The 15,189-nt window shown below is 39.9% G+C and overlaps 1 protein-coding gene across 1 annotated transcript in view; it reads right to left on the bottom strand.

Annotated features, from left to right (window-relative positions):
* LOC309652009 (hypoxanthine-guanine phosphoribosyltransferase) overlaps positions 1–14,369 on the bottom strand; it is a 32,713-nt gene extending 18,344 nt beyond the window's left edge. The window contains exons 1-3 of the mRNA XM_082445457.1: positions 14,193–14,369; positions 3,590–3,696; positions 1,986–2,169 (exon numbers count right to left, since the gene is read on the bottom strand). Of these exons, the coding sequence (XP_082301583.1) occupies positions 1,986–2,169; positions 3,590–3,696; positions 14,193–14,219 (318 nt within the window). The 5' untranslated portion in view covers positions 14,220–14,369. The remainder of the gene's footprint in view (positions 1–1,985; positions 2,170–3,589; positions 3,697–14,192) is intronic.
* Between the last annotated feature and the right edge of the window lie 820 nt (positions 14,370–15,189).

Below are 15,189 nucleotides of genomic sequence, written 5' to 3'. Positions count from 1 at the left end.
TTCTATTGTTTAGTAGTAAATCTACACAGAATTTCACATAAAACAGAACAGATATTTTTTTCTCTACGTGAAAATTTACCTAAATGTTTGCTTTAATCATGTTGAAGGTTCCAACACTTTTTATCAGTTGAGGAGTTCAGCTTAACAATCCTCTAAGATCTGAAACTAATAGGAAAAAAACTAGGACTTCCCTGGCAGTCCAGTGGTTAAGACTCCACGCTTCCACTGCAGGGGGCACAGGTTCGATCCCTGGTTGGGGAACTAAGATCCTGCATGCCACGCAGCGTGGCCAAAAACAAACAAAAAAAAAATAAAAATAAAAAACAACTAATAGGAAAAAAGCTAAAAGTAGAAAATGGAATTAAAATGTCAAAGTGTTTCTACCGCTTCAAAATTGCTCTATAACTATAAAATACTCTTAAAAAGAAAATATTAAACTCCTCTCAGTTTTTTAATGAGCTTTCTTTTCAAAGAAAGAACATTCTGCACAAGTCCCCACAGCAATGAAGTATAAGTCATAAAGTAACAAAATTGATTTTTATGTGCACATGTGGGGGGCAGGGGGGGCGGTGCTTAAGAAGACCAAACAGAGAAATCACACCCTGGACTGTAAGCCCATGTTTTGCCTCTAAGCAACAACATATTAAAGTCTGGGCAGCTATACTGCCTAGAATTAAATCTTAGTGTAAATCAGCAAAATAAATAACTTCTGTTGAGTAAAAATCCAAATTTTGTATTTAAGCAAGTCTTTAATTCAAGTGAGACTTTGACAACTTAAAAGGAGCTTATGAGTATGAAGTAATGTCATGATATATGAGCACAAAGGGTTTTAACAGGATAGGGAAAATGTCTATGATAATACTTAAATGGCTGTCCAATCACCCACAGGACTGATGAAAATGGGGAAAAGGTCAAAGACTTGGGTCAAATAGATGATTAACGAAGAGAATGGAGGCTGAAAGTTAAATGTAGATAAGTGGTCTTATTCTCAATGAAAATGTAAACATAAACCGAGTTTCTACAAAGATGCACTACAATACTGATTCATGAAAGAGCAAAGATCAGACATTCATTCTAATCCTTGAAGAAGCTAGGAAAAATCCTATTTTTAAGGAAAACAGTAACTCTCAGGAACTACAATGACAACACGCAACCAGAAAAAAGGCAACAGTATGAAGTAATAAAAATCAAACATTCACACGATCAAAGAAATTGTGGATGATGAAATTCATGTGTAAAGAAGACATGGATTTTGGTTCACCCCACAAGTGTCAATATTCTGAAGCATTTGAGATTGTGTGACACAGACAGAGCGACTGTGACTCAAAAGTGGTCTTTTCAATGTTCTAATGCTCTCGCTCCATTCGCGCTTTCTAAGAGACAACCGTTGACCCACCTTATTACGCACACCTAACTCCAAATACGACTCCCCCGCAAGTCAATCTAGCTCCAGAGAGGACATCTGCCACCAGTAAGTACAGTCAAAAGAGTATATTCCCCAAGTCCCAAGAGCAATTCCGAAAACGGGTTTTTCAAAATCCAAAACAAAACAAAACTAAACTAAACCAAAGAACCTTTAAAATAAGTATAGGCGACTAGTTTGAAAAAGACAATATTCACTTGGATATACAGTACTAGGGAATATATCAGAAAATCTCACTCTAACCAAGTAAAATGAACATGTAAGTGTAGTTTGCAGAGCTTCAAAAACATACAGGAAAACCTACAGTTGCCATGGGTTTTTTTGTTTTGTTTTGTTTTTTATTTCAGCAAAACACAGTCCTTCACGTCAAATTAATGTTAATTTGAATTTTAGAATTCATATGGTTTTGTTTTTAGCTATTATATAGATCAATTTTGGTTCTTTAGTTGTATAAAAGTTATAAGCAAATGGAATTTATATATAACCAGTTAAAGCTCATACATATAGGATACATATAATAAAAATGCCATGTTTATTTTAAACATGCATTAAATATACTTACACAGTAGCTCTTCAGTCTGATAAAATCTACAGTCATAGGTATAGATCTATCACTATTTCTGTTCAGTGCTTTGATGTAATCCAGCAGGTCAGCAAAGAATTTATAGCCCCCCTTGAGCACACAGAGGGCCACGATGTGATGGCCTCCCATCTCCTTCATCACATCTCGAGCCAGCCGTTCGGTCCTACAGAAATAAAATCAAGAATTTAATAGAAATTAAATTATATTATAAAAGGAACATTTAAACTTTACAACAAACATCCCTTAAGGATTAAACTTCCAGGGGAATTCCCTGGCAGTCCAGTGGTTAGGACTAGGCACTTTCACTGCCACGGCCCTAGGTTCGATCCCTGGTCTGGGAAACTCAGATCCCGAAAGCTGCGAGGTGCAGCCAAGCATTAAAAAAAAAAAAAAAAAAAGATTAAACTTCGACAAAACACATCCTTTGCCCCCATGAAGTATAATATCCTTGCTCATAAAGCGAAGATAAAAATTTCAAAAACCTTCAAAATCCAAGTGTACTGTTACATCTATCATAAATTTTTAAAACGCAAATTAAAATAAGATACAATTTTCACCTATCAAACCAGCAAATTCCAATAATACAATATTAGAAGAGACTGTGAGGAAAGAGTACTCTCATATACCATTGGGAGTATAAATTAATATAAACTTTTTGGAGGATAATTTGGCAGTATCAAAACATTCAAGAAACCCCTTCCCCTTGTCACAAAATTTCCCCGTGGATAAATTTGAGCAACTGCCCAAACATCTATAAAAGGATGTTCCCTTCTAGTATGATATCTGCAAAAGCAAAATAATGGAGACATCTTGCATCTATCAATAAGGAACTGGTTAAATCAATTATGGTACAGCCAGAAAATGGAATGCCATGCAACCTTTAAAATATATGAGATAGTTCTGGATGTATTAATATGAAAAAATGCCCAACAAATTTTAGACCTATATGATATTAATACCCATGTGTTAAAATATATAGTATATGTACATGGCCAATGTATAGGGAGGAAATGTGTACAGCAGGCTGAGAGAACTTTACTCTTCTTGTCTAAGCCTCTATAGTTAGAATATTTTAGAATTCTAGAATATAGCTATATTAGAATAGAGTTATAATACTGATATTATAATTTTAAAATAAAAAACAACAGCCAGACACACAAGGCAAGCATTTAAATAACAAGTAAAGTTTTTCACTGCAATTCATTTAACGGGAAATTTTCAAGCTAGACGTGCATGATCATCAAAATCTGACCTTGTCTTCCCGTGATTCAGCCCCAGTCCATTACCCTGTTCAGGGTTGAGAAATCAAAGACTTTGTGCCTAGAGTTCATTCTTCCAATCTCCCTTCAATATTTACTTTATTCTACTCCCTACAGATTCCCAGTATACCATGACTTATACTGGGTAATTAGTAAGCTCTCCCTTCCTCCCTTTTTTTGTCAAGAGGGCTTTTAAAACAGAAAGCATCTATTATGTGACAAGCTGGCCTAGTTCATGTTCAAACATCAACTACTTAAAACAGCTGCTGACACTTGAAATTAATATAAGAAAAAAACAAAATTTCAGTTTAAGATCGTACTAACCTGTCCATAATTAGTCCATGAGGAATAAACACCTTTTCCAAATCCTCAGCATAATGATTAGGTATACAAAATAAATCTAGGTCATAACCTGGTTCATCATCACTAATCTGAAAAAGAAATATGGCTGTTTCAATGAGAGCATTTCATGATACAAACACTTGATTGGATTTCGACGTTTACAAACCTTAGCCTATCACAGAAATTTTGGTATGAGATATCAAGAACTTTCTGTAATTTCGTAGGTATGATAATGAATTATAGTTATATAAGAAATCAACCACATGTTTTAGAGATGAATAGTTAAGATTACAGAAGTAGGGCTTCCCTGGTGGCGCAGTGGTTGAGAATCTGCCTGCCAATGCAGGGGACACGGGTTCGAGCCCTGGTCTGGGAGGATCCCACACGCCGCGGAGCAACTAGGCCCGTGAGCCACAACTACTGAGCCTGCGCGTCTGGAGCCTGACGATAGTGAGTGAGAGGCCCGCGCACCGCAATGAAGAGTGGCCCCCGCTTGCCGCAACTAGAGAAAGCCCTCGCACAGAAACGAAGACCCAACACAGCCAAAAAAAAAAAATTAAAATAAATAAATTAATTAATTAATTTAAAAAAAAAGATTACAGAAGTAAAATGACATGATATGAAATTTTCTTTAGTTCAGCAGAGTAAAAGAAAAACTTTAAAGAGCTAAGACAAATGTGGCAAAATCTTGATAACATTATAAACGTGTGATGAGTATATGGGGATCCATTATATTATTCTCCCGACTTTTGCATATGTTTGAAAATTTAGTAAAAAATGTTTAATACAGTGTAGTCTAACAAGTTAAAATATCACAGTGAACAAGAAAAACTGCTGTTCCCCACCTCAAACCCAAAGAGTCTCTCTCATCTCACAGTAGGAAAAAAAAATCACCAAAAAAAGCTAAGTGATTCCTTAAAAATCCAAACTTCTAGAAGTCTGAGATTGTTATAATCAACTCATGAGGTGCCTTCATAGTAGATACTCTAAGATTGTTTGAGTAGGACCACATACTGGTCGTCTTGGTATGTCCAGTCCCTGTAATGCAAAATGTTTAATAACACTGATGATGTGATACCTGTGGTGGTAAAATGTACTATGATTACAGTTTTATAATTATATAATAGACCTATAAACACAGAAAAAAATATAACAAAGTCATAAAAAACTTTTGCCTTGGGGAGGGGAGTTACAGCGATTTTATTTAGCTCTTTATACTATATATTCCAAATTTTCTTCAGTGAGTACATACTGCTTTTTAAAAATATCAAGTCTTTCTTATAAATTATTTGTGGTAGTATGTGTTTTTATACATATATGTGAAAAGTATGGGGAAATTTTATGATATATTAAAACCAAATCTATCGGATGAATGGATAAAGAAGATGTGGCACATATATACAATGGAATATTACTCAGCCATAAAAAGAAATGAAATGGAGGTATTTGTAGTGAGGTGGATGGAGTTAGAGTCTGTCATACAGAGTAAAGTAAGTCAGAAAGAGAAAAACAAATACAGTATGCTAACATATATATATGGAATCTAAGGGAAAAAAAAAAGGTCATGAAGAACCTAGTGGCAAGACGGAAATAAAGACACAGACCTACTAGAGAATGGACTTGAGGATATGGGGAGGGGGAGGGGTAAGATGTGACAGGGTGAGAGAGTGGCATGGACATATATACACTACCAAATGTAAAATAGCTAGTGGGAAGCAGCCGCATAGCACAGGGAGATCAGCTCGGTGCTCTGTGACCGCCTGGAGGGGTGGGATGGGGAGGGTGGGGGGGGGAGACACAGGAGGGAGGAGATGTGGGAACGTATGTATATGTATGACTGATTCACTTTGTTATGAAGCAGAAACTGGCGCACCATTGTAAAGCAATTATACTCCAATAAAGATGTTTAAAAAAAAAAAACTACAAACAAAAAAATTTTAATACAAAAAATTAAAAAAACAGGAGAGAGAGGGAGAGAGGAAGAAAGAAAGGGTGGGTATGGAAGAATATACCAAACAATAGTCAACTGTAAGAAGTGGGGACCTGCCACTTTCTATACTTTGACTTCTTTTTTTTTCCCCACTGCCAATTTCACCTTTTAAAAAAATTATAGTTGATTTATAATTCCCACTCAGCATTATATTTAAAGCTTATTCAAAGACACAAACCACAATTATAATACTCTGTCTCACAGGACATTCAAGACTAAGTATCTTCCAAATCACATTCAAGAAGCTGATGACATGAACTTTGGCAGTTTGCGAGAAATATTGGTCAAACCATAATTAAATCTCACTGCATCAGTTAATATCTATTGAGTACCTCCTCCTTCAGTCAGCACTGTATTAGGTGCTTAAGGACAAGTAGCTTGGTTTTCAATAAATTTTTAAAATATATATTTAAGATACATTTATTATTCACAGAATTGATAATTATATTCTAACAAATTTGAGGTTCACGTCATCTCTCTTTCAGTCCCAAGAGCTCTGAGTTTTCCACACTGCGGTGGAATTTCAAGTACCGTCGTGTCAGACTGGGAGTAGCTTCCGCTTGGAGCGCGTGGCCAGGAGTCCGGCAGCGATTCGGGCAGGTGGACTGGGACGTGCCCGCAGGCAAGCTCCAGCAGCACACAGGGCACAGGCACTCGCTCGGCACGAGGTGCGAAGTCAATATTGATTTGTTTTTTAAGTAACATGTATTACTTTCATATGCAGGAAAAAAAATCCTATTTTGAGGGGCAAAAGATTATGCCAGGTCCTCTAAGGTGAAGTACTAATGTATCTGCTAAACATTGTCATCAGGCTTATTTCGAAGACATTTACTATAAAAAGAATGGGAGTATGGAGGTTCCTTAAAAAACTAAAAATAGAGCTACCATACGACCCAGCAATCCCACTACTGGGCATATACCCTGAGAAAACCATAATTCAAAAGAGTACCACAATGTTCATTGCAGCTCTATTTACAATAGCCAGGACATGGAAGCAACCTAAGTGTCCATCGACAGATGAATGGATAAAGAAGATGTGGCATATATATACAATGGAATATTAACCATAAAAAGAAACGAAATTGAATTATATTTGTAGTGAGGTGGATGGACCTAGAGTCTGCCATACAGAGTGAAGTAAGTCAGAAAGAGAAAAACAAATACCGTATGCTAACACATATATATGGAATCTAAAAAATAAAAAAAAATGGTTCTGAACCTAAGGGCAGGACAGGAATAAAGACACAGACGTAGAGAGTGGACTTGAGGACACGGGGAGGGGGAAGGGTAAGCTGGGACGAAGTGAGAGAGTGGCATGGACATATATACACGACCAAATGTAAAAGAGATAGCTAGTGGGAAGCAGCCGCATAGCACAGGGAGATCAGCTGGTGCTTTGTGACCACCTAGAGGGGTGGGATAGGGAGGGTGGGAGGGAGAAGCAAGAGGGAGGGGATATGGGGATATATGTATACGTATAGCTGATTCACTTTGTTATAAAGCAGAAACTACCACACCATTGTAAAGCAATTATACTCCAATAAAGATGTTAAAAAAAAGAAAAAAAAGAATGGGACTAGGACATTTGTGTCACCTACAAGAGTATTTCAAGCAAGCATTACTATTATAATGCTTCATAACAAGCAAGCATTACTTTTCTAAATTTTATAAACTGAAATTTAGTTAAAAGTTCTGGGAAAAGAAGAGCTAGACCTTGCTAGATGCTACGAGAGGATAAACATTGATATCAGGCTCATCAGAACAGATCTGCTATTACCTGACAAGAATGAAACGTACCATTTCATAGTGCTTTAAAGTCAAGATCCGGAACGCCAAAATGGCTTCCCTGAGACTTACTCACCCCTTCCTCCCAGTTACTCACTGCTTCTGCCACAAGCATAAACCAGGACCCACCCAGGACTCTTTGAAACATGCAACCCTTATAAAGCCTACTGGTTCTGTGAAAATGCCTCAGTGCCTGGCCACGGGTTTTGCAGGCAGCCTAAGAACTTCAAGGGTCTTGTCTGTCTCAATCAAAGCCAATGTGAATTCTGCCCAGAGTTCATCCCAAACATGCAGTTTAACACAGACAGACCAGCACGGATGTACCTCCCAAATAGGAATTCTCTCTCTGTCAACACGCCAAATTAATTTCCAATTCAGGGACTTCCCTAGCGGTCCAGCGGTTAGGACTCCGCGCTTTCACTGCTGAGGGCCCTGGTTGGGGAACTAAGATTCCACAAGCCGTGTGGCGTGGCAAATAAATGTTTCTTAATTAAAAAAAATTTTTTTCCAATTCAAAAGGTTTTATTTTCAATCGATACTATTAGATTTATATATCACATTCAGTGTAAAAGGGTTGATATGTTATTTCAAGATAAAAAAAAAACATGTCAATATAACTCTTCCCAAAAGGCAAAAATAAGGATTCATAAAACCTGTATCACTTGAGGTACTTTAGGCATAAATTCACAACTTTGTTATAATTCACTATAAATACATGGGGTGTATTTATGGGGGTCCTAATTTAAGAAACGTATGATTTGGCCATGCAAAGATAATTGTCAGAACTGGGCAAGGACTACATGAGGGTTCATTATACTAATATGTGTACTTGTGTATGTTTCAAATAAAGTTAAACAGGAAGTAATTTATTTAAATGATAACAAGGCACCAACATCACTTTTTCTCAATTTTACATTAATGAAAAATCCAAGTTTCAAAAATTCATATTTAATGATCAAGTATGTATTAGAATAGTAATTTTTAAATGGTGAGGACCTTATTCAGAACCTGTAATTCTTATCACTAACACTCAAATATTTATTGAGTACCTACTATGTTGTACATACTAGAGAGGATTAGATAAGTTTGACACAACCACCCTCAAAGAGCTTACAGTGTAGTAGAAGATATGACATATACATGAATAACCATAAGACAGTGTGAAACTATTTTAAAAATACAGAAAAAGTATTATGGGAGTTTAGGAGGGTACTCAAACTCTCACTCAGAAGCCTTGCTTGCACCTAGACCACTGATAATAAGAAATAACAGAAGATATAATTCAATAGACAGGAATTTGTTTTAATCATCCCAAGCACCAAAGCTTCATATTAAACAGGCCTAATAATCTCAATTCTCTAGAAGAGCTAGACAGAAATATACTTGGTGGCCTTTAATCTTATCAGCCCTTATTTGTTCCATCTGATATTGGTTAATATCTGGTATTAATTAACCCCATCTAACATGGATTAGTTAACAATCCAGTGGGTACTTTGATAGGAAGGGATTGCAATATGTTTAATTACATAAAAATGCATTCAGCATCCACCTTGATTAAGGTACTATGCAATAGATTTTGTAGGGGGATACAAAGGTTATAAATTTAGAGCCTTCAAAGAGCATATAATCTAATGGAAAAGACATACACACATACAACTAACTATACAGCACATTAAAGCTTATAACCTGTACCAAATCTAACTTCACAAGCTCACAAATGTGTGATTATCAAAAGCGGTTATACACACTAAAGATAAACATGGAACCCAAGGTCAGCCAGCACCAATGACTCCCTCCTAAAGCAATATCAAGCTTAAAGTAGTCATTATATTCTGTTGCCTGGATATAAACTGAGTAAATTAGACTGGCATGCCTCTGATACTGAATTAGCACAGCCTTCTAAATCAACTAGGCAATAGCAATGCCCAACTTTATATATGAGTATAAATCACATCTGTTTTATTATTTGTGACTTGGTGTTGCATGTCTAAGCACGTGGTTATTACCAACACCTTCTAAAAGAACTGCATTAGTCTGCCACAACAAAATACTGTAGACCGGGGGGCTTAAACAACAGTAATTTATTCCTCACAGTTCTGTAGGCTGGGAAGTCCAAAATCAAGGGGCCAGCAAAGTAGGTTTCATTCTGACGCCTCTTCTCTTGGCTTGTAGGCAGCCATCTTCTCCTAGCTATCTGTGTGCTGAGCGCTGGGGCTGGGAGCTCTCCGGCGTCTTTCTTAAAAGACCAGGGCCCCACCCTCATGACCACACCTAATCCTAATTACCTTCCAAAGGCCCCATCTCCAAATACCATCACATTGGGGGTTAGAGCTTCAACATATGAACTTAACATAAAATGGCTAAAGATCGCAAAGAAGGTCCTGGATGGCTTTGGGGAGGGCCCAATCCCAAAATATTTGGGGCAGAGCCCTGGAGGGGCTGGAAGTGGTAAACAAATGAAATGTGGTTTCTCTGCAGATCCACCTTTCCTACTCTGATTTCCAGTTTAGCCAGAAATGGCCAAAGGATAGGTTATTAATAGCTCTCAGTTACTTACCATTTACCCAGACAGTTCTGAAATCTGACTGCATCTCCTCAGAGCTTTAAAACATAGCTCTCAAATTCTAACCTATCTGTAATATACTTGTTAATGGTAAAATCTACAAGGCACTTTTTTTTTTTTTAATTAAATTTATTTATTTATTTATTTATTTTATGGCTGTGCTGGGTCTTCGTTTCTGTGCGAGGGCTTTCTCTAGTTGCGGCAAGTGGGGGCCACTCCTCATCGTGGCGCGCGGGCCTCTCACTATCGTGGCCTCTCTTGTTGCGGAGCACAGGCTCCAGACGCGCAGGCTCAGTAATTGTGGTCCATGGGCCTAGTTGCTCTGCGGCATGTGGGATCCTCCCAGACCAGGGCTCGAACCCGTGTCCCCTGCATTGGCAGGCAGACTCTCAACCACTGCGCCACCAGGGAAGCCCCAAGGCACTTTTATTAATATGAAAGATTATTGAGAAATGCAACATTACTATATATCTTTTGTCTAGAACCAAAGTCAATCTTTTGCTATCATAAATTACCAAAATAATTTTATTTTCCAGTAAAACTGAAGCCACAAATTCTTAATAATTATGTGTCACATCGATAATAATGGTTTTCATACATGAAAAATTTTGTGGTTTACACATGTCTAATTACAGAGATATACTATCTAAAATTACAGTAAGCAAGGAAATTAACTCGAGCTAAGACAACACATGCAACATCAATTCATCATCTGTGAGGAGGATTGCTTAAGCCTGTTTGTGGTCAAAAAATGACAATGTTCCTGGGTCCAAACAAGACTAAATGGAAGTGAGGAAGCGAGTCTTAAAATATGAATTAAAAGATGCACAGTAATAGATAAAATACATTTTATTTTACTCCTAGTAACCAACAATAATTCCAAGCTTCTAGAATGGGCAGAAATGGCTAGGTGGCAATATTTTTACCTTTTATATTCAGACACTTTAAAATTCTCAAAAAAACACCAAAGCAGATGTGTCATCCCCTTGGGATAATTTGTGATAACTCAGGATATCATAAGACCAAAATTATGAACCACTGATGCATTTATCCCTAAATGTGAAAAGAATTAAAAGGTTTACAAGAATCTAAGGGTTACAAGAATTAAAATCAGCATTCTATTCAACTCAGGGATAAATGATTACCTGCTTCTACGTAAGCGGGCCCATAACTACTATCTAACACTATCATCTTTCCTTTCCAGTGTGCACAGTGGAATGACAGGCGTGTTAATTCTGGGCAAAACATAAATGCCTATCAATTATCAGAAGCACAGTGCTGAAGATAGTAGTTTCATAGCAATGTGAAGTGTTTGTTTGAATTCTTATTAGTAGCAAGATATTCTAAATGTTTGTTAGTAATTTGGTAGCCACTGGCAGGAAAATAACAATCCAGTCTCAGTATTAACGATGGTGGTTGACACTTTTATAGCATATAAATCTGACCAATGCACACAATATACAATTACAGATAGGAAGAAGAGCACACTAGCACATCTTTAGCATCTCTTCACAGGGGAAAAGAATGACATGGCCCAGTTACTGCCTAGTGAACTACAGAAATCTAAAAGAGAACTCTGAGAACCCTCTTCTCTGCTGATCTGGTTGGTCCTTTTGTCTTTTTCCTACCTCCTGCCTATGGACTTTCTGTGATACCTAGATACAAAAAATGGACAGAAAACAATTAAGATGAATCTACAGTATGCATGTCACGTTAATCAATTTGTAGAATGAAACCCCCAAACTCAACTGCTCCACTTCTTGGTGGTCACCAAGAATAATCTTGGTCTACATTGTCAGTCTAAACCCTGATGATAACAATGATAGGGTTGTGGACCAAAACAATGCACTATTTTATCAATTCTGTGAAAATTATTAGCAGGGTAAGATTTAAGTCCAGTTAATAGGGGTTACATTTCTAGCACTACCATCCTGAAATTTAGAAGATATTTTATCCACATAATGTATATCTGATGTTTCACAATAACTTGCAAAAATTCAGAAGCTTGTTCTTTGTTCAAGTGTGTCCAAGTTTACCCTGGAAGTTTAGAGAGATAGTTACAAGTAGCATGGGTCATATCAGGCAGATCTGCGGGTCAATTTCATCTAAGTGATACTGGGCAAGTTATCAATAGTTCACCCATCTGTGCCTCCAAGGTCATACTAGTGTTTATCTCCCTCCCTCCTATTATGTATCTTTAGGGCAGTTATATTAGACAACGTTGCAAAATATTTACTTTCATGCCTAAAGCATAGTAGGTACTAAATAAATATCTACTACTGTCACTATGAACCTAAAAGTGGAGAGGTTAAGAGCAGACTCTGGGGCCAGATAGCTTAGATTCAAATCCTAGTATTGCTGGGTAATCTTGGGAAAGTTACTTAACCTCTCTGAGCCACATAAAATTTTTTTTTATAAATATCAAACCAGTTAATATGTGTAAAGGGCTTAGTAACCAGCACACAGTAAGCACTATTTAAGTGTCCGTCACTGCTAACATGAAGACAATTTCTGGGAAGGAAATAAAAAAAGGAACAGGAATTTGCAAACCGAAAACACAATGAATATCTTGATGTTCAAACAAAACTAACAGCCAGTTCTAGCAAAAATAATTCACTGTATGCTGGTGCAGCCATTGGACCCCAAAGCTTAAAAGCATCTAACTTCCTCAGCAACTGAATAAAAACAGTTGAGTACCTACTATTAGCATAACATTTAAGTGTATGGGCCCTTGAGAGAGACCTAGGTTTGAGTCTGAGGTCCTCTTAATAACTGTGTGACACTGGGTATGTTATGTTAAGAGGTTAAGTTACTTAACCTCTCACTGAGGTTTCAAGGATTCCTCATCTGTAAAACAATAATCATACTTTTGTTAGAGGGTTGTTCTGAGGACTAAACAGGACTATGTAGGTAAACACATCGATAGATATTATTACTATTCCCAGTCAGGGACCACGCAAAGGTTGTTCATTCACAAAGACCGGCTATCCTTTCAATAACACCATGAGGTAGCTAGCACCTCAGTTATACATAAGACACTTAAATCCAGAAAGGTAGTTACCCAAGGCCACACAGCTAGTAAATAACCCACGCAAGCAGGATCCCAGGCCAGACTCCATTAAGAGCACTGCTCTTTACCTTAAGTCACAATGCCTAATATGAACTAGAGCCCTTCCCTTTTTAGGGCTCAAGCGGTTAATTATTTAATTTATTCATCCAACAGACCATCACTGAGAATTTCTTGCATGCCAGGCACTGTACTACGCGCTGGGGTTACAGCGGTGATTCCTGCCCTTATAAAGTTTATGTTTTTGTGGGCGAGACAATCAACAGGTAATAAGGTAACTGCTAAAATAATAATAATAATAGTAATAATGCAGGCTAAGGCATTTAACTATTGAGAGAAGGTTGGCTATTTTAGCAAGCGTGATCAGAAAGGGAGGGTAAGGGGAGGGAGCAGCTTGGCTTGTTCGAGAAACAAGGAAAAGAACCAATGAGGTTGGAGACAGGATACCAAAGACGGATTATGGTGCCAATGTCCTTGAAGGTAAGGACCAGATTCGCATTTTTTGTCCCCTGCAGCATCAAAGAGCATAGGATCCGGATTCAAGCAGATCTGATTACGAGGCCTGGCTACCTCTGGGCCGTGGGAAAGCTACCTAATATCGGCTAACTACTTTCTACGTGTGTAAAAAGGTAGGCATGGTTACCGCTGCCAAGGCTGCCGTGAGGATGCAATGAGGCAATGCGCATTCCCACAAATAATCATTACAATGTTTGCAGAACTAGGTGAAAATACCAGTCCCCGCATGCCTCCCATGTGGTCGTTTCCGTGCTCCTGGGCCCTCTCACGGAGCTGCCCCGAGGACCTTACCCACACACCGCAGACCGACAGAGAAGAGCCCCTCCTAAGAAAGCTCCCACCCTCACCCCGCCAGATCATTCCCGAACTGGCCCACGGCCCCTCCCCATAGCACGCTCGCAAGCGGCACATGTCAACCAAAACGCCATTTCCACCCTCTCCTCCCACACGCAGCCCTCCTTCCCGGGGCTCATCAGAGGCGGCCACCCCGACCTCACCGTTCCATCCCCCCAGCCGCCCGGGTGTGACGCGCGGCCGAACCCAGGAGGCTGCGGCCGCCCCCCGCCCCCCGGCCCCGGGCCACGCCGGCCCGAGCCCGCACTGCGGCCCCGCGCCTCAGGGACCGGCCGCCGCCGCCACGGGCCTGGCGGGCCAAGCTGCTCACCACGACGCTGGGGCTGCGGGTCGCCATAACGGAGCCGGCTGGCGCGCGGGCTGAGGGCAGTCTGAGGAGGAGGAAGCCGGCAGCGGGGCCGAGCAGGAGGCGGAGGCGCGGCAGGAGGCGGCGCCGCGCGGGAAAGCAGAGTGGTCCGCCCGAGCGCTCTTCGCCGCCGCCGCCGCCGCCGCCGCCGCGAGCCCAGGCGCAGCAGGCCCCGCCCCCGCTCCGCCCCGAGGCCCCGCCCAGAGCCGCCCGCGCGCTCCCCGCGCCCCACCGTGGGAGCCTGCGGGTTTCCACGCTCCCGAGGTGGCCGTGGGAATTTTCTTCCCGAAGAAGCGGAGACTCCCGCGCAGCCTCTCTTCCTCTTTCCCTCAGTCTCCCATCCAGACGGCTCCCAAATTCCCAGATCTGCCGCCGCCCTCCTTTCTTCCCAGTGGCCCTAAACTGGGCGCCGGCTCTTCAGGTTCCTTGGACTGCATTGCGGCTTCCATTTTCCTGACTCGTGGCCGGGTTCTAACAAAAATCTTTAACTGGGTATAAGAGTTGAGACCTAGAGCCCTAGAGTCAGCCCGATAAGGGTACAAATCCGAGGGGAACCCTTAACTGTTCTGTGACCTTGTGCGAATCAGGCTCACTGAGCCTCTCTTTCTCGTCTCAGTAAAATGGGGATATTAACAAGGATCGTTGAGGATTAAAGAAGATGATGTGTACGTATATGGTGTATGCATATGTATATATATATGGTACAGCACTTAGGACAGTGCACAATCAGTAAATGGGAACTATCTCCTTTGCTGATCTATATTCTTTGCCACCACAATTCCCGATACGGAAATGGGGGAAAAAATCTTCCCCGACTCTCCAATAGGTCGGGTAAGCAAATAAGAGTTGTTCCATTCCTAACGTGCTCATCTGTGTAGCTCCAGCACCCACCACAGTGCCCAGCACAAAGTTGGTGGCCTCCATTACGGCCACTGAGGGAAGTGTGATGGTAGGAGATTTG

This window comes from Balaenoptera physalus, assembly GCF_965194825.1.
Source record: "Balaenoptera physalus genome assembly, chromosome: X".
NCBI classification, from domain to species: Eukaryota; Metazoa; Chordata; class Mammalia; order Artiodactyla; family Balaenopteridae; genus Balaenoptera; species Balaenoptera physalus.
This window is presented reverse-complemented; position numbering and strand designations above follow the sequence as displayed.